The sequence below is a fragment of the Leucopleurus acutus genome (genome assembly GCF_964270905.1).
Source record: "Leucopleurus acutus genome assembly, chromosome: 19".
In the NCBI taxonomy this organism is placed as follows: domain Eukaryota; kingdom Metazoa; phylum Chordata; class Mammalia; order Artiodactyla; family Delphinidae; genus Leucopleurus; species Leucopleurus acutus.
This window is the reverse complement of record NC_139161.1, coordinates 9,139,250-9,156,616: the sequence shown is the minus strand read 5'-3', so window position 1 is coordinate 9,156,616 and position 17,367 is coordinate 9,139,250. Positions and strand designations below refer to the sequence as shown.

The 17,367-nt window shown below is 58.0% G+C and overlaps 2 protein-coding genes across 3 annotated transcripts; one reads left to right on the top strand and one right to left on the bottom strand.

The window, feature by feature from the left end:
* Nucleotides 1-206: 206 nt before the first annotated feature.
* TK1 (thymidine kinase 1) lies at nucleotides 207-10,552 on the top strand. Its single transcript, XM_082859813.1, has 7 exons — nucleotides 207-300; nucleotides 389-420; nucleotides 1,448-1,558; nucleotides 3,736-3,829; nucleotides 8,792-8,881; nucleotides 9,184-9,303; nucleotides 9,393-10,552. Exons 1-7 carry the CDS (start codon nucleotides 235-237, stop codon nucleotides 9,591-9,593), a joined length of 714 nt encoding a protein of 237 aa, XP_082715939.1. The 5' UTR covers nucleotides 207-234; the 3' UTR covers nucleotides 9,594-10,552.
* A 1,102-nt stretch (nucleotides 10,553-11,654) lies between these two features.
* SYNGR2 (synaptogyrin 2) lies at nucleotides 11,655-15,249 on the bottom strand. 2 transcript variants are annotated; one of them, XM_082860662.1, is made up of 5 exons: nucleotides 15,121-15,249; nucleotides 13,051-13,288; nucleotides 12,554-12,693; nucleotides 12,251-12,464; nucleotides 11,655-11,755 (listed from the first exon to the last, which is right to left on the bottom strand). In XM_082860662.1, the coding sequence occupies exons 1-4, from the start codon at nucleotides 15,217-15,219 to the stop codon at nucleotides 12,267-12,269; spliced, it is 675 nt and encodes a 224-aa protein (XP_082716788.1). In that variant the 5' UTR covers nucleotides 15,220-15,249; the 3' UTR covers nucleotides 11,655-11,755; nucleotides 12,251-12,266. The 2 variants fall into 2 exon arrangements, with proteins under 2 accessions (XP_082716788.1, XP_082716787.1); XM_082860661.1 differs by lacking the exon at nucleotides 11,655-11,755 and having other exon boundaries at nucleotides 11,834-12,464.
* Between the last annotated feature and the right edge of the window lie 2,118 nt (nucleotides 15,250-17,367).

Genomic DNA, 17,367 nt, shown 5'->3' with positions numbered 1-17,367 from the left:
TTGGCCCGCGCGCCGGGGATAAAGAAGCAAGGCGCGGGAACCGACGAGAGCCTGTAGGGCGGCGGCGGCGGCGGCGGCGGCGGCGGCGGCGGCGGCGGCGGCGGCGGCGGCGGCGGCGGCGGCGGCGGCGGCGGCGGCGGCGGCGGCGGCGGCGGCGGCGGCGGCGGCGGCGGCGGCGGCGGCGGCGGCGGCGGCGGCGGCGGGCCCTCGATTTGTGATCTCCCTGAAGGCACCATGAGCTGCATCAACCTGCCCACCGTGCTGCCCGGCTCCCCCAGCAAGACCCGGGGGCAGATCCAGGTGCGGGCCGCGGGGCGGGGTCGGAGTCGTGATCGAGGCCCGGGTGTCCGTGCGCACCGGGGCCCAGTGACCTCTCCTTCTCTCCTAGGTGATTCTCGGACCCATGTTCTCAGGAAAAAGGTAATGGCCTCGCGGGACGGGGGTAGGCCGGGATCTCTTCCTCTACTTCCCTGCTTCTCCTCCAACCCCCAGGACCCCGTCCTCCTCCCATGACGCCCCACGACCCCGAGCCTGCCGCCCCTCTCAGAGCCCCGCTTCTAGAGCAGCCCCCACTGCCCGACCCCGCGTTCGCGCCCAGGATGCCTCTCCTCCGTGGGATCCTACCGGAGGAGAAGGTCCTCCCCTTCCCGTCCGGGTCGGAACCTCTTCCCCTTGGGGTCATTCAACCACCGCTCCTTCCGGGAGCTGGTCACAGCTGCTCACCGTTTAGCCCCTCACTAAAGCCCTCTCTGAAGGGTGCATCTACGGTGGCCAGGCTCTGTGCGCCGTGCAGTATCTGTGGCTTCCTTGCAGTGTATGATTGTTTCCTTAGATGGCCCAGGAGCGTAGTTACTCTCCACACTGAAGAGTCAAGCGCTGGTGCCTTTGCTTCCCTGAAGTGATAGAACCAATCCCAGTGAGCCCCCAGTAACTCCCCTGGCCCCCCTTCCTATATGGCGCTGGGGAATCACTCCAGCTCAAATCCTTTGCCCACGATGGTGAGGCTCAGGGTGGGCTCTTGGACTCAGAGACAAAGCGCTTCCTTTGTTGCACCAAAAGGTTCTGTGAAGTTAGTTCAGGCTATGTGAAGAACTGTGGGGTGAGATTACTTTGGAATGGAATCTGAACCCCTCTCCTGTGCATGTGGTCTTTGCTTTGCCCCCAACAAAATCACTCCTCCAGCCCTTCCCTGAATCACCTGAGGGCCCTTCTTTGCCACCCTCCCCATAGAGAATGACTATCAGCCCAGGCATGCTGCTCCCTCCTGGGTCGAGACTGAACTCTCTGTGTGGGCCCTTTCTGTCCTCACTGGTCCACGCCCTGCCCTGCAGCCTTCCCATCCATTGGTGGGGCTCAGGCTGTATACCCCTAGAAGGCGGTAGGGAGCCCGGACTTGTGCCGATGGGGTCTTTCTCGCCCACACTTATGCAAGGGCCTTACCTTGCAGTACTGAGCTGATGAGACGGGTCCGTCGCTTCCAGATTGCCCAGTACAAGTGCCTGGTGATCAAATATGCCAAGGACACGCGTTACAGCAGCAACTTCTCCACGCATGACCGGTCAGTCCCTGCCCCTTCTGTCCTGTCCCCACACCTTTTGTGAGAAGGCCAGTGACTGTCAGAACTCTTTAGAGAGGATGGTTAATAATGCTGATGCCGGGCAGTGAACCATTCAAATCTGCAAACTTTCCAGGTTGCTTGGCAAGGTACCCTAGAACTTGGCCTTTCTTGGGGCTCTAGCCCAGTGGTTCCTAGCGGGACGTGATTCTGCCTGCTAGCGTCTATTTGCAATGTCTGGAGACGTTTTTTAGTTTTCACAACAGGAGGAGGTAAGGGCATGATGGCAACTAGTGGGTAAAGGGCAGGGATGCCACTACATCCTACAATGCACAGACAGCCCCATAACAAAGAATGATCCAGCCCCAAATGTCAGTAATGTCTGGCCAAGGTTGAGAAACCCTGCTCTTGACCTATGTGGAGGTTGCAGACTGGTTTTGCTGGCCTGCAGGCTGAATTTTATTTAAGTTTTTAGTTGGCTTGTCCTTGCTGACTCCCTGTCTCGTGGCCTTTGTGCATCCCCCTTTTATGTTTATCTGCCTGTGTCCTGTGGACATTTCAGCCTGCAGCCTGAGGTTGGGAGGTTAAATTTAGTACCACTCCTGCCGTTCCGTACAGCATTTAGGGCCTGATGGTTTGGAGGCTGAGACACTTTTCTCGTCTTCCAGATTCATCCACCTGAGCCCCCAGCATCAAGGCTGTGCTGTGTGTGGCTTCAGGGTGGGAGTGCGGGGGGCTCTGAAGCTGGGCAGGTGGGTGAGGCGGAGAGGGCCCAGGACTTGGAGTTAAGGTAAACGTTGAGTGACGTTTCCTGGACATGTTGCCTGATGCAGGTCATTTACGTCTCCACGTTTGCTTTCTCATCCCTAAAACATAGGTGTCCGCTGCTCAGGACGCGAGAAGTGTCAGGGGAGGACAGTGAAAGCAGTGGAGAAGATTAGAAGTGCAGCTTCTGGGTCTGTCAGATGGGGGTGGAATCCAGGCTCTGCCCCAGTGTCACAAATCCTCTCTAATCTGGGCTGTAGAGGCCCAGACGAGCTGCAGCAGAGGCCTAGCGCTTGGCAGGGGTGGCAGTGCTCCAGAGACGCTGCTCTTGCTGAAGCTGGAACCGGCTTACTGTGTTGCCTGCAGGATCAGAGCAAGATAATCACTAAGTAGTTGTAAAGTTTTACATAAATATATAGCTGCAAAACTGCAGAGCCGTCAGGAAACTCCTAGCTCCTTGGAAGGGTAGTTCAGAGGAGCAGGCAAAAATGGAAACAGAAGAAAATAACATTGCAGAAAAACAGAAACTAGACGACAAAGAACAGCATTCCTCTTCCAAAAGGCCTGGCTGTGGGGCAGGGTGGGGTCCACCACGTCATTGAATGCACTGGAACACTCCCACACATGGCCTTTCACTTTCAGACTCTGCTGGGTAGGAACCTCCCCTCAGGACACAAGAGGCAGCGGTATGAATGCGGATCTGAATCCTGACTCTGCCCGTTAATAGCTCTGTGATCTCTGAGAAATCCTTTAATCAACCAGAGGAGTCAAACGGAGGGAATCCTAGGTCACTGCACTGCTGGCTGGTGTTCGTGGCTTATCTCTGCTGGGGCGTGCGGCGCCTAGTCTTAGATTCTGGCGCTAATGGTCTGCCCGGGGCCACGGTAGGGTTTTCATGGGCCCCTTCCTCTATAAAGAAAAAAATAAAAAAATATAATTTATGACTGCATTGATACAAAGACAAAGATAATCCAGACTGAGTTACATTTATTCTGATTTTTAGAAGAAATTAAAATGTTTCATTCGTCCCCAAAGCATCATGGGCCCCAGGCACTGTACCTGATGAAGTAACCCTGTCTGCACCCCACCCCACCACACACACACACACACACACAGAGCAGAGCAGAGAAGAGCTTTGCATCTGGGTTGAGCTTTACATTGGGCATTGCTAATTTCCAGTCCAAAGCGTGAAGTGAAATAGCTCTTGTTGAATAACTGGTTTTCCAAACAAAGGCCTTTACTCTTCTCCCCAGATGCCTTCCCACAGGTGCTAATTTCTCAAAGCTCTGGGCAGACATCTCAGCCTGCTCTGCAGGTAGGGGTTGCTCATGAGACCATTTCCCTGGCCCCTCATTCTGGTTCCTGGTCTCCTCTGGCTCCCTTCTCTTACTCACACTCTGGCTTTCTGTCCCCAGGAACACCATGGAGGCCCTGCCAGCCTGCGTGCTCCGGGATGTGGCCCAGGAGGCCCTGGGCATGGCTGTTATAGGCATCGACGAAGGGCAGTTTGTAAGTTGACTTGTCCTGATAGCACTCTTCCTGTGAACTCAACTGTCCCCCTTTTTCCTCTGCTAATTTGGAGGTTATTGGTTCAATTTCTGATATTTTTATAAGGTAAACATTGTTAACTTGCTTTAACTAGTGTCTGAATACCCTTTGAATTCCCTTTACTGCTTTCTGTGTTACTGTTATATAGAATTTATTGTACCTTAAAAAAAAAAAACTTTACAGGACTTCCCTGGTAGCACAGTGGTTAAGAATCCTCCTGCCAATTCAGGGGGCACGGGTTCAAGCCCTGGTCCAGGAAGATCCCACATGCCATGGAGCAACTAAGCCCACGAGCCACAACTACTGAAGCCCGTGCGCCTAGAGCCCGCGCTCCGCAACAAGAGAAGCCACCACAATGAGAAGCCCGCGCACCGCAACGAAGAGTAGCCCCTGCTCGCCGCAGCTAGAGAAAGCCCGCGCGCAGCAACGAAGACCCAACGCAGCCAAACATAAATAAATAAATAAATAAATTTTTTTAAAAAAAGAAGCAACATTGAGCTAAACAGAACCAAACCCTCCCTATACACCAGTGTTGAGAAATCAAATTTTTTGTTTACTGTAAAAATAATTTTTTAATATATATAGTTTATTTATTTACTTATTTATGTTTGGCTGCGTTGGGTCTTCGTTGCTGCGTGCGGGCTTTGTCTAGTTGCGGCGAGCAGGGGCTACTCTTCGTTGCGGTGCGCGGGCTTCTCACTGCGGTGGCTTCTCTTGTTGCGGAGCATGGGCTCTAGGCGCACGGGCTTCAGTAGTTGTGGCTCGTGGGCTCAGTAGCTGTGGCTCGCGGGCTCTAGAGCGCAGGCTCAGTAGTTGTGGCACACGGGCTTTGTGGAATCTTTCCGGACCAGGGCTCGAACCCGTGTCCCCTGCACTGGCAGGTGGATTCTTAATCACTGCACCACCAGGGAAGTCCGCTTCTTTTTTTTGATTTATTTTTTGGCGGTGTTAGGTCTTTGTTGTTGCGCGGGCTTTCTCTGGTTGCGGAGAGCAGGGGCTACCCTTCATTGTGGTGTGCGGGCTTCTCACTGCGGTGGCTTCTCTTGTTGTGGAGCATGGGCTCTAGAGCACAGGCTCAGTAGTTGTGGAGCATGGGCTTAGCTGCTCTGCAGCATGAGGGATCTTCCCAGACCAGGGATCGGACCCGTGTCCCCTGCATTGGCAGGCGGATTCTTAACCACTGCGCCACCAGGGAAGTCCCTGCCCCACAGTTCTGTTCCCTGTTTCTATGGCTACTTCCTCCCTGGCCAGCAAGTCAAACTCGAGTTCCCATAACTAGTGTTTATTAAGCCTACTGCAGAAACATCACCAATCTTCTGTTCTGCCCTCACCCCTGTGGGTCTTGCTCTGCAAGAAGTTCTGGGGCCCAGAGGTGGCTGCCTCGGTTGCCTCTCAACATGGGACCTGACAAAAGGACTGCCTCTCCCTCCCTTCATCCTTCCCTTGGAGAGGGGTACATCTGAAGACCCCACGCTATAAGCTGAGGGTGCAGTGGTAGGTGGGCAGCTGGATCCTGGGCATGCCAGCCGCACAGTGTCACTCCAAGTGTTGGTCTTACCTCTGTTTCTTTTTAATTTTTTTTTTTGTCTGTGCTGGGTCTTAGTTGCAGCACACGGGGTCTTCGTTGCAGCGTGCGGGATCTTTAGTTGCAGCATGTGGGATCCAGTTCCCTGACCAGGGATTGAACCCGGGCCCTCAGCAGTGAGAGCGCGGAGACCACTGGGACCACCAGGGAATTCCCTAGGAGGGGTCTGGTTTTGTCTTGACCATCACAGTCACAGAATGGCCTTGCCGGAAGTTTGTATTTATAGATCGGGCTCATATCACGTGTTGTGACCATTTTTTTCCTCATCAGCAAATACCTATCCTTATGAACATCCCATGTCTTCCACGAGCTGGCCCCTTGGGTGTGGCACTTACAGGCTGTGACGGACGTGTGTGCGGACATCCTGGCTATCGTCCGGTGTATTGGGGTTTATGTACTAAGTAGAATCACTGGTCAAGGGACCGATCTCATTCATTAAGTGTTTTCTGAGCTTGTGCTGTGTGGCAGCGATGTTCTAGGTGTTGGGGATACAGCCAGGGTCTCACCCTTGCACTTACATTCTAGTTGGGGGAGAGAAATATGTAAAAGGTGGTGGCAACCGGGGGAGAAAGGCACTGTGAGGGGGTAGAGCTAAGGTGGGGATGATGCATTATGAGGACGGTCAGAAAGGGGCCAAAAGGAAAGTGGGGTGAAGGTTCCCAGTCAGGAGTGTGCTTTTGGGCATGTCTCAGGAGCAGCCAGGAGGCCAGGGGCTTTGGCCAGGTCAGCGGGAAAGACTTTGGCGGTAACCCTGGGAGAGCCTGGAAGCCGCCCAGGGCGTCTCCTCTGCTGGAGGAGCAAGGACAGCATGGGGGGTGGGGGGAGAGGCATCTGGGTGTTTGCGGAAATCCCCGGCGGTGGAGGGCAGGGTGTTGGCGGCTGCATACACACATCCTGTTCCAACTGCCCTTCTCTTTTGTTGCTCTGGTGGCTGACATCATTTTCCCTGTGTTTCTACTTTTGTAAATTGCCTCCTTCTCTTGGTTGATCTTTCCTCTACAGGACATGATGTAATCGGTGCCAGTTTGTCACATGCTGTAAATATTTCTTCCCTGTTTATTTGCCTCTGGATTTGGTCTGTGCATCTCATTTAGTCTCTACCATTCATGGTGGAACGGTTGAATGTTTCAGTGTCACATCCTTCGTTCCTGTCCTCTGTGGCCTTTGCGCCTTCAACACCAGCCTGGCTGCCGGGAAGCCGGGCCTCCACCGGGGCAGGGCTGGGGTGCTTCCCTCGTGCATCATGAGGGCGCCACCTCTCGGCAAGATAAGGACGAGGGTGAAACTACTTCTTGGCTTCCTGATCTCCCCTTTCGGTCCTCTCCCCTCATCAAACCTTGTTCAGGAAGTGGCTCACGGCAGGTCAGCCCAGGTGCTGGATCTGCAGGTGAACCAAATGGGTAGACTTGTCACCATCAAGAAACCCCCCGTTACTTTTCTACCTGGATCCCGTGTGGCAATCATTTTTGTCTACCAAGAAAACCCTACGTTTACTAGGTCCTCTGAAGTTCCGCTTTGAATGTAACCTGTATTAGAGTCTATGGCTGCTGTGACATGTACCACAGACATTTACTTCCCACAGCTCTGGAGGCTGGGAGCCCAAGGCCGAGGTGTGGGCAGGGTGGGTTCCCCCTGAGGCCGTGAGGGAGAATCTGTTCCAGTCCTGTCCCCTTGGCGTGCAGGTGGCCATCTGCTCCCTGTGTCTGTCCCTCTCTGTGTCCAAATTTCCCCTTTTTACAAGGACACCAGTCATACTGGAGTGTGACCCTACTGACCTACTTTATGACTGGATACCTTTGCAAAGATCCTCTCTCCAAATAAGGTTCTGAGGTATTGGGGGTGAGGGTTTCTACGTATGGATTTGGGGGGTGGGAAGGGACACAATTCAACCCATAACATAACCTAAAAAATTTAATGGCAATAAGAACAAACGTCAGTAATGTGGTTGGTTACCAGTGGGCATTCTGGGATGTTGCAGATAGCTCTGACCTTACCTTTGATCATTCAGGAACCCCAGCTGGAGGCCCAGGGTTCGGTGTTTGGGTGGGGGCGGGGTGGCATGTGAACAGGGGACAAAGTTTAAGTGGAAGAATTGAAGTCTCTGATGGTGGGCATCGCTGCAGCGGGCAAGGTGGAGGACCCTGAGAGGTCCCCAAACCCTGGTGTGGAAGGACCCACATCTGATGAGGCCTTGACAGGGAGAGTGAGACGCAGGGGGTGCTCATCCCAGGGCAGTTTTGCCCCCAGCCCCTACCCGGGGGATATCTGGCAATGTCTGGAAACCATTTTGTTTGTGACAATGGGGGTAGGGTGGAGGGCACTGGCTGACAGCTCCTTGCAGGCTGGGGGCTGCATTTCTGTGACCTGTGATGAGTCCTTTAGAGAAGAAGAGGGGCCGCACCTGGAGCCAGGCTGGAGCCTCTGGGTGGGAGGTGCTGTTTCCGTAGCTCAGGCTCGGCAGCCCTGCAGAGGCCGTCAGATCTGGCTTCGGTGAATCCCGCTGGAACTGATCCAGGTTTTCTAACCCCTCTCCTGGACCTCGTCTTGCTGAGCCCTCAGGTCTTGGTAACTTTGCACCTACATGAACGGCTTGGAGAGACACCCTTTGCCCAAACACAAGAACTCCCCACTTCACCCAACCCAAAGACCAATCTAGACAGATGATTGACCAGTGAAAGTTCACCAAAGAATTTAAGTAGCAGCCTTGCCCTGGGCCGCTTGAAATTTGATTTCCCAAGTAAGTGACCTTTCTGCAGGCCCTGTATTTAGAAGGGTGTGCCGTGCCATCCTGCTCTAAGTGGCCAGTGGAACCCTCACCCCTTCTCAAGGCGTCACACGGGCACATTATGTTTTTAAAGAAAGGCAAGCACACAGAGCTTGCCTCTCGGCCATATAGCATATGTCATAAATTATTCGAGGCTCCTGAATCCCTAAACACCACCAAGGGCCTTCCTTGCCTTTTCTTGGGCTCAGAAATGTGAAGTCATTGCCAAGGTCACAGCTAATGGGTCCAACCAAGACCACGGTTCAAGCCCAAGGCAGCCTCTGGCCTGGGCTTTTGACCACTGCGGTAGCAGACTGCCTCTCCTGGTGACTGTTCCGGGTGCTTGGCCTGGAGTGGGGCCCAGGTCTGCCATGGAAAGCTGGCAGGATGGTGGAGCGACTGGGGCTGCTGCAGATGTGCAGGCAGCGTGCCGGGTGTGGGGGGCTGGGGCCACCCTATTCTCGCGCTCCACGCCGATCCAGGTGGCCAGAGCTGTTGGGTCCAGCCACGTGTTCGTGGCTCCTGGAAGCTGCTGCCCAGGGCGGAAGCTCACTCCTCCTCTCACCCTTTCCAGTTCCCCGACATCGTGGAGTTCAGCGAGACCATGGCCAATGCCGGGAAGACCGTCATTGTGGCTGCACTGGATGGGACCTTCCAGAGGAAGGTAAGGCGTCTGGTCCAGGTCTCGGGATGGGACCCAGGAGGGAGGAAGGGGCCGGGGCTGTGCACAGATGGACAGCTCACCGCGCCCTGGATGACCAGACTGCCAGAGCCCAAGCACTCAGGCGAGCCAGACCCAGCTCCCTGGTTTGTCCCAGACTAGGCCGCCTGCTGCAGGGGCTGGTGCTCTGGGGGAAAGCAAGGTCAGGGCCTAGTTTCCTGGCTTCAGGGCTGTGAATCAGAGGGTTTCAAGGAAAAGCCCACCCGGTGAGGTAAGTGCACACCAGTCTTTCCATGGGAATACAGGCTTTCGGGACCATCCTGAACCTGGTGCCCCTGGCCGAGAGTGTGGTGAAGCTGACGGCGGTGTGCATGGAGTGCTTCCGAGAGGCCGCCTACACCAAGAGGCTGGGCGTGGAGAAAGAGGTGGCCCCTCCTGCCTTCTCCAAGGGGTGGAGGGGAGGGGGTGGTGCTGTGTCCCCGCTCAGTCCCAGCGCTTCCTGTCCCATGGCCAGGTCGAGGTGATAGGAGGAGCAGACAAGTACCACTCCGTGTGCCGCCTCTGCTACTTCAAGAAGGCCTCAGGTCAGCCTGTCGGGCTGGACAGCAAAGAGAATAAAGAGAACTGCCCAGTGCTGGGAAAGCCCGGGGAGGCCATGGGAGCCAGGAAGCTATTCGCTCCTCATCAGATCCTGCAGTGCAGCCCGGCCAACTGAGGCACAGGCCCCACACCCAGGACGGGCGCTGACCGGCCACCTGCTCCCGTGCCTGCTGCTGCCCCCTGGCGGACGCCTGCCCCCTGCGTGCTGCCCGGCCTTCTCGGAGGAGGAAGCGGGGGTGGGGGGGTGAAATTTCACCAGCACCCCTTCCCCGGCCAAGGGCCACGGGCCGGTGGTCTGCACATCACACTTCCCTCCTTGCCTGCCCGCCGGCTTCCCTCAGTTCCCTTCCCAGACTACTCACAATCCACCCCAGGCCGGCGCGGGGCCACTGCTGACGTGAGTCCCTCCCTCTCCAAGCGGTGAGGCCGGAGGCGCGAGCTCCTGTGGCATCGGCGCTCCTGGCTTCTTCCCCTTTTGTGGCTTTTGCTGTTGAGTTTCTGTTCTCACTGGGAAGTCGGAGCACCAGCACCTCTGGCTCAGCACCGAGCCTCCTCTAGTGCAAAGACTTTAGTCCCCCTTCCTGGGACAGGCTCCTGGCCCTTCTGAGGATGGCTGGACTTGTTCTCTCTTACTTCCCTTTGGGCCAAAAGCCCTTCCTGCTCTGGCGATCATTTTCTCCAGAATTACAGCTTCTTCCATGTGGGTGACACCCTGCTGGGGCTCAGATCCCAGGGGCTTGTCTTTTAAAGCAGGGGCTGTGATTTTTCTGTTGTAGTGTGTGATATTAATAACTAATATTAAAATTTACTGGTTGATGAAAGCGTATTTCTCTTTAACTGTCTGGGATTCCCCAGGTCTCACTGGAGACAGCTGTGACCTGATTTAGGTGTGGGGATTTCTTTTCAAATCATTTTCTAGTACTACTGATCTCTTAGCCACAACGCTTTTTAACTGAGAAATGATCGTGAAGTGTGTCCTGAGAGGAATGTTTGCCTGCTCTTCTGTCGGGGCAGGTTTCAGGTCAAGATGGGTGGATGAAGGAGCCTGAGGCCCAGGTTGGAAAGATGAAGCTTTGGTCTGTGCTGCCAGATGGGGCTGTGAGGTCAGGTTTTGTTTGTGAAACAGACACTTGACAGTTCAGGAGCCAAGAAGACCAGCTCTGCTGTGCCTCAGAAAATACGCTGTGGGCAGCTTACACGGAGGCAAGAGTGCGCCAGGTCAGGTGTGGATGGGGTGAGCCTGGGCTGTAGGTGTGCCCCATGCAGATGGGGGTCCGGGTTCCCCACCCTCGCCCCAGCTTCTCCCTCCCCTTTGCTCGCGGTTGGTCCCAGATTACAAAGGTGCAGTACAGTGATGAGACCGTAATTCCCAAACCCTATTAGTTTTTACTCAGGATTTTGAAACTGTTGGGGCCCACTTTTGACAGCTCCCTGTCTGGGCTCAAAAGGGGAAGCCCCGAGTTGCCCTGGGGGCCCTGGCCTCCTGCCTGAGCCGGGCTTGTTCCCTGGGGCGGGCTGGGCGGTCAGGCCAGCCCCCTGTGTGTCCGGAACAGGCTGCAGAGGTGCTGAGCCCTGTCTACGGGAAGCAGAGGGCCCCTGCCCCTCCAGGCGCACACCAGGACCCTGGCAGAGCGGCCCAGAAAAGCCATGTTGTTTACAGGCTGAGCACAGTTACTATTTTAAGATGCTGATGGGAGGGCAGCGTGAGCAATGAGACCCTGGGTCGGTGGGGGGGTGGGGGTGGCGGGGAGCTGCTAGGCACGCTGGAGGGCCAGACTGCCACAACTCTGTTCAAAATACAGGTTCCATAAGACCTCGGCCAGAGGGTGTACCTCAGGGTGGAATTTCTCTTTCTCCTACCCCTAGACAGAGGCCCCACCCATGACAATGGAGATTATGAATGAGAAAAACATTTATTCCATCTCCAAAGTTAGTCAACAGAATCCAAGGGTGCTGTGCATCTCCCCCGAGGCTCTGCAACACATTCAGAGCAGCCTGGGGGCTGTGGGTGTGCTCCACGCCTCCCAACTAACGGTGCTGGGGTATTTACATAAAGCTGGGTGCTGTCGTCAGGCAAAGCCCCTTCCTGCGGCCAAGGGGTGGGAGCAGAGACAGTGCTGCCCGCCCGAGCCCGCTGGTGGGGGGCGGCACCAGCCCTGCGCCTAGGCTGTCAGGAAGGTGACCCAGAGGCACTGGCACAGAGCCCAGATCCAAGCGAGCAGACACTTCAGCAGTGAGCACGGGCTGCCGCTCGCAGAGCAGGCAGGGGGCAGGGGGCTGGGGGCAGAACGAACCTGAGTGAGGAGGAAAGGAGCCCCAGCCCAGTGCCAGCAGCAGAGCAGGGGGAAGGCCCCACAGCCTCATCTTTGGCAGAGACCCCCAGATGGCGGTGGCCACCGAGGCCTGCACGTGGCCCGGCTCCTTCAGGCTGGGGAGAAGCTAAGGCACTTGTCAAACCAGCACATCGGGCCCTTGGAGCTACTTCAGGTGGGGTTGGGGAATCATTAAAAGCAATGACAAAACCCATCCAACCAAAAACCCTTCCCTAAAAAATGCCCTCGAGGAGTGGTAGGTGAAGCCCCCTGGGGCACAGGCCGAGGCTCTGAGGCCAGCAGCCAGGACGAGGAGGCAGGGGCTCTCTCTCCAGGCCGTGCGTCAGCTCCGACAGGCGCCAGGTGGATCGAGCGGGGCCGGCAGCTCTGGGAGACCAGCCTCGGGGGAGGAGTCCGGGAAGAGGGGAGGCCCCCCAGGCGCCCTCCCTCCTCCCCTTACCATCCCCGGCCGCAGCTCAGTACACGGGGGGCGGCTGGTAGCCCTCTGTAGTCTCGGCGTTCTGGGTGAAGGGCGGCTGTTGGTAGCTGTCCACAGGCGCGCCTGGGTAGGAGGCGTAGGCCGTGCTGGGGTCCAGAGTGGGGTCCACGTAGTTCTGGATGAAGTCGTCCACTCCGGCCTTGTAGCGCTGGTAGGCCAAGGAGGCCAGCACGCCCTGCAGAGAGCCCCGAGGTTTGGGTTCCTCAGCCCTCCACCACCCTTCAACAAAGACACCAGGGCCCTGGCCCATCCTGGTCCACTTACCCAGGAGAAGACAGAAAAGAAGCTGAAGGCGATGGCCGCCCGGGCCGAGTCGGCTCCCACCAGCACGTATTCCGGCTTGGTGGCTGCCCACTGATTGGCAAGGAAGCAGAAGCTGACGAACCACATGAAGGTCCAGAGAGCTGGGGAGAAGGCCAGGAGGGCAGGGTCAGCTCCACGGAGCCGGCAGGAGGGCAGGGTCAGCTCCACGGAGCAGGCAGAAGGGAGAAGCCTCCGGGGGTGCAAAGGGCACTGATGCAGAAGCCAGGGTGGGGACAAGATGCTATCCTGGGAGTCCTTGCTCCAAGTCCCACTCAGCTGCGGAGGGTTTCAGCAGATGGTGAGAAATCCTTCCGTGCCAGCCTGTCTGCTGGGAGGTCTGGGAACCTGGGGCTACTCCCACCCCTCCCAAGCCCTGCGGTCACAGCACCCTAGAGCTCTTGGGACCACTGCCGCTCCTGTTCACCCCAAGATCAAATGGAGGTGCAGCCGGCAGATACCTGAGAAGAGCAGGTCGCTGATGACCAGGTACTTGCGGTCAGTGGCGTTGCTAATCTGGGGGAAATAGACGTCGATCACGAAGAAGAAGGCCGAGGCCAGGAAGGCCAGCACCCCTATGGCGCTGCCGAAGCGGCACGCGTCCTCGTTGCGGTTGAACACGCAGTACTGCTGTCTGGACTCGTGGGTGTTGCTGTAGCCCTCACCGAAGATGCATGAGAACACGATCAAGGCGAAGACCTGAGGGGGAGGCAGGGGAAGGGCTGAGTGACTGCTACCCTGTGACAAACCCCCCAGGTGGCACACAGAGTGGGGCCTCCTCTGCTCCTGCTGTCCCCCGTGCTCCAGGTTGGTGTCCCAGCCCCTCCTGAACTTGGGGAGTGAGCCCCTCCCTCTCCCTTCTCCTGGGCTACCTCCAGACACCAGTCACAAGTCACGAGGGGCATAGCCGGGGATTCCTGGACTGGGGATGGTGGGGAGTGAAGGGGATCTCCTGGGAGGGGACTGCCCGCCCAGCTGTCTGCCTGGAGGATGGGTACTGGTGGTTAGGTACTTGAAGATTAAGGGCAATCGCCCAAACTAAAGCACTCCCACTTTCAGTGAGTTTTAAACAGGATGGATCACAAAGTCATAAAAACCCAAGCTTGGAGTCTCACCCCCATCACCTGTCTGAGTCACCTCTACAGCACCCAGCCTCTGCCTAAACACCCAGTGATGGAGGGCTCCTCCCACCTCAGGAAAGCCATGCTTCTGAGCCGAAATAGCGTCCCCAGACCCCCACCTCCTGGAGCCCCCTCCACCTCTTCCCTGCTGGGCTCCCCAGTTTGGCGAGCTTCTTTCCTACAAGGAATTCTGGGCTCTTTGGCATCCTGGCCCCTGCCCTCCCAGGGAACCCCAGCTGGCCTCCCGCTCACAGTGGGTCCCACCCACACAGAGCACCTCACGCTGGTCTGCCCAGCAGGCCTGTGGACACAGCTCTGCACGCAGACCCCTGGATGTACTGGGGTGGGGGTCGAGGGGGTGTACCAGCCAGAACGCTGGGAGAGGCTCCAGGCCCTTGCGAAAAGCCTCACGTCACCCGTCTCCGCCCCAAACTGAAAGGCCACCGCTCACCCCTGCCTTATGTCAGCAGACCCGGGACAGTCTGGACGCCTGGCTCCCTCTGGGACCGGCCCAGGCCTCTCCCCAGCCTGCCCTGCCTGCCTGCACAAGGCCCTCTCTATAGGCTCTGGAGCTGGCAGTCACAGGCCCCACCCCCAGCTGGAGATGAAGCCGGAACTCTGGATGCTGGGAGCAGGGTGCCAGCCTGACTCCTGGCACTGCCATCCCGAAACGTGGGCATCTGCTCCTGGAGTCAGACCCCACAGTCAGGCAGAGCGGGGGTGAGAGTGGCACCAGGGCAACGACGCGTAGGGCTCCAGTCCCAGGCAGGGGCAGGTGCGGTGTGGGCGCCGCATGCCCAGCCCTCTGCCTGCGGGCTGGCTAACGGCTTGTTCAGCTTTGGGCTCCGGTTGTCCGAGAGCATGGGACCTCCCACCAACGCCCCACCCCGGTAACCTGGTACTGGAGCGCTCAGCCAGCTCACATGGAGGGGAACATCCTGGGGTCACCTGATCTTGGATGGGGAAGCAGACCCATGGGCTGCTCTTGAGAGACTCTATTTCAGGGCGCCAGGCTGCCCCCCAACCCCACGCACCCCACGTGGCTTCGGAAAGCCCCTTCCTGATGAATTCCCCCAGGGTGGGAGTCGCGGCGTGCCGGCCACCTGTCCTGGAGCCGCCTCAAACTCCTCCCACTGCCAGCAGGGCGACGGGCCTGCTCCCCGCGGTGCCGCCCGGCCATTCCGCGCCCGGGCTGGGAGGTGGGGGTGGCGGGACCCGGGTTCGGGGGGCGGCGGGGCCCGGGGGGTGAGGGGCTGGAGGGTCCCGGGCCCCGCTCGCCCGCCCCACGCGCGCCGCTCCCACCCCCGGGCCTCGGCCGCCACCACCTGTCGCGCTCTCAGGCTCACAGCGGCCCCACTCCCCCGGCCTGGCGACGAAGTCGGTTCCCCGAGGCCCCGCACCCCGGCTCACCAAGCACACGGCGCGCACCACCACCTGCGGCTGCGTCAGGAAGCGCCTCAGGTCGAAGGAGCCGCCCGCCTTGGCCGCGCCGTAGGCCCCGCTCTCCATGTCGCCGTCGCAGCCGCCGCCGACGCCGCCGCCGCCGCAGCCGCGGACTGCTGAGGAGCCAGCCCGCCGCCCCGCCCCCGGCCCGGCTCCTCCCCAGGGGCGTGGCCAGCACCGCCCCAGGGACCGAGGGCAAAGTCCGCCCAAGACGAGCGGCGGTGCAGGAGCGGCAGGGTTACCCCGACATCCCGGCCTGCGCTTCCAGCGGCCGACATCCGTCCAGCGGCCGCGGACTCGTTGTCCAGCCCACCTCTCGGCCGGAGTCTCGTCCCTCTGCTCTACTGGTCCGCAGGGCGACTGGAAAGGGCCAGAGAGTCCCCAGGAAGAGAGGGTCGCAAGGAGGGCCCGCCCCCCTGCTCCATCCACTCTTTGCCCCTGCACTCCCGCCTCCGCCTCCAGGAAGCCCCGCCAGACGCCGTCTGGGCCCCATCTGCCGAAGACCCAGGCTCCTACGCACCTCCTCTCTTCTCCCCCATTCTACTTAAAGCCCAGGCCACAGCCTGGACCCCTCCCTGCATGGCCTGTCACTCTTTTCTCCTCTCTGGAGCTAAGCCTGGGATGTGGTCGAGACCACCGCCCCTCCCAGTTTTTCCCGAGCCGGGCCCGGCCCCAGGGCCATGTAGGGCCGTGCGTAGGGCCGACTTCCAGTCTCCAAGATGGTGTGCAGACAGAAACGAAGTTCCCAGGGTGGCCGGCAGGGGGCAGAGTTTAATACAATTCTTTCCGGAAATGGTTCAGAGCGTCCAAACTGGGATGGCTCTAGGTGTGTGTGGGTGGGGAGGGGGGCTGGTTCTCCAGGGGCCTCAGGCTGACTCGGCAGGGAGGAATTCCAGACATCATAGTTGCAGGTAAAGATTAATGAGGGGGTGCTGGCCAGGTGGGGCCCAGAGTCCTCCGGGTGAATGGGACGGTGACAGGTGAGCAGTGGAGCCAGAGGACTGGGCCACCAGGAGATGGGGTGCCACTCCAGGGAAGAGGGGAGCAGGGGTGGGGGAGGAAGCAGTGGCCCTGGGTGGGCTGGTGCCTCTGGGCCTTCACATCTACCCCACCGTCTCCCCAGACCTGGATGGACGGTGACGAGCTGCTGAGCGGTGAGGAGAGGGGCCCTCACAGAGCCCCGTCCTCCTATGGACCTCTCCTTCCCCCTACAGCTCCCCCCATCCTAAATCCCTCAAACTAGCACCATGAGTATTTGATGAAGAACACCAGCGCTCCAAGAATCCAGGCTGGTGGGGCTTTTCTTCATTCTTTTCTTCATTTCATTTCTTCAAATGGTGGGTCCTTCTATAGGGGACAAGGACCAGGGCTCTCCTGGGGACTCTGCCCAGCCTGCATCTTCTGGTCACGACCTTGATGACAGAGGAGTTGAGACTCCAGGTTAAGCCAGCACACCTCCCAGCCACCCCCTCCCAAGGCCTCCAGGAATTTTATTGGTGGCAAGTGCATCAGTGCCCTGGTCAGGAGGAGGGGCGTGAGGCTTAGTCACACCACGAAATAAGGTGGGGGCACTGAATCACCTGGAGGCCAAGTACTGGCCCCTGGTCTGTATACCCCCTGTTATAGAAGGGGAAACTGAGGCTCAGAGAGCTGACATGGCTCGCCCATGAGCCTAGCCTCTGGGACAGACTTGGGAGGGAGGGGCGCAGAGGTAAGACAAGGAGAGTGCCAAGGACTCCTGGACAAAGCCCACCAAAGAGGCTGGCCAGGTGTTAGTGAATTGGTCGACCAAACCCACACTGGGGTCCTAGCTCGGGCTGAGACCCCCTGTCTCAGCCAGGGAGGTTTGATTTGCTCAGTCAATAACAAAACGGATGCTGAGACTGGAAGAGCACCAGCTTTCTTCAATGGCCAAAGAATGGAGAAGCGGGAACCTAGTTTGCAAATCAACTCAACCCAATTCAGTTGGAGACACCAAATAAATAGGAGGGTTGGAGTAAAAGGGAGGGGTTTGGAATGAGTGGGAGGAATATTCATGAGTTATCCAAGAACAGGGGTGTGGTTTGGACCTGGAACTGATGCAACTCTCCTTTTCAGTTCTCATAGGGGCTTTTCTGGTTGTCATCATGGTGATCGCCAGCTGTCCTGGTGCTGGTGGGTGTGTCATTTAGCTAACGTATAGAGCGTGTAGTAAGGCTCTAGATCTATTGGAAG

Bases quoted from the DNA above. Each gene is read 5' to 3' on its own strand.
- TK1 (XM_082859813.1), top strand. From the start codon at position 235: ATGAGCTGCATCAACCTGCCCACCGTGCTGCCCGGCTCCCCCAGCAAG. The intron at 421-1,447 runs GTAATGGCCTCG...CTTACCTTGCAG, and splicing joins CCCATGTTCTCAGGAAAAAG to TACTGAGCTGATGAGACGGG. The intron at 1,559-3,735 runs GTCAGTCCCTGC...TTCTGTCCCCAG, and splicing joins AACTTCTCCACGCATGACCG to GAACACCATGGAGGCCCTGC.
- SYNGR2 (XM_082860662.1), bottom strand. From the start codon at position 15,219: ATGGAGAGCGGGGCCTACGGCGCGGCCAAGGCGGGCGGCTCCTTCGAC. The intron at 12,694-13,050 runs GTATCTGCCGGC...CCTTCTCCCCAG, and splicing joins CAGCGACCTGCTCTTCTCAG to CTCTCTGGACCTTCATGTGG. The intron at 12,465-12,553 runs GTAAGTGGACCA...GGCTCTCTGCAG, and splicing joins TCTTTTCTGTCTTCTCCTGG to GGCGTGCTGGCCTCCTTGGC.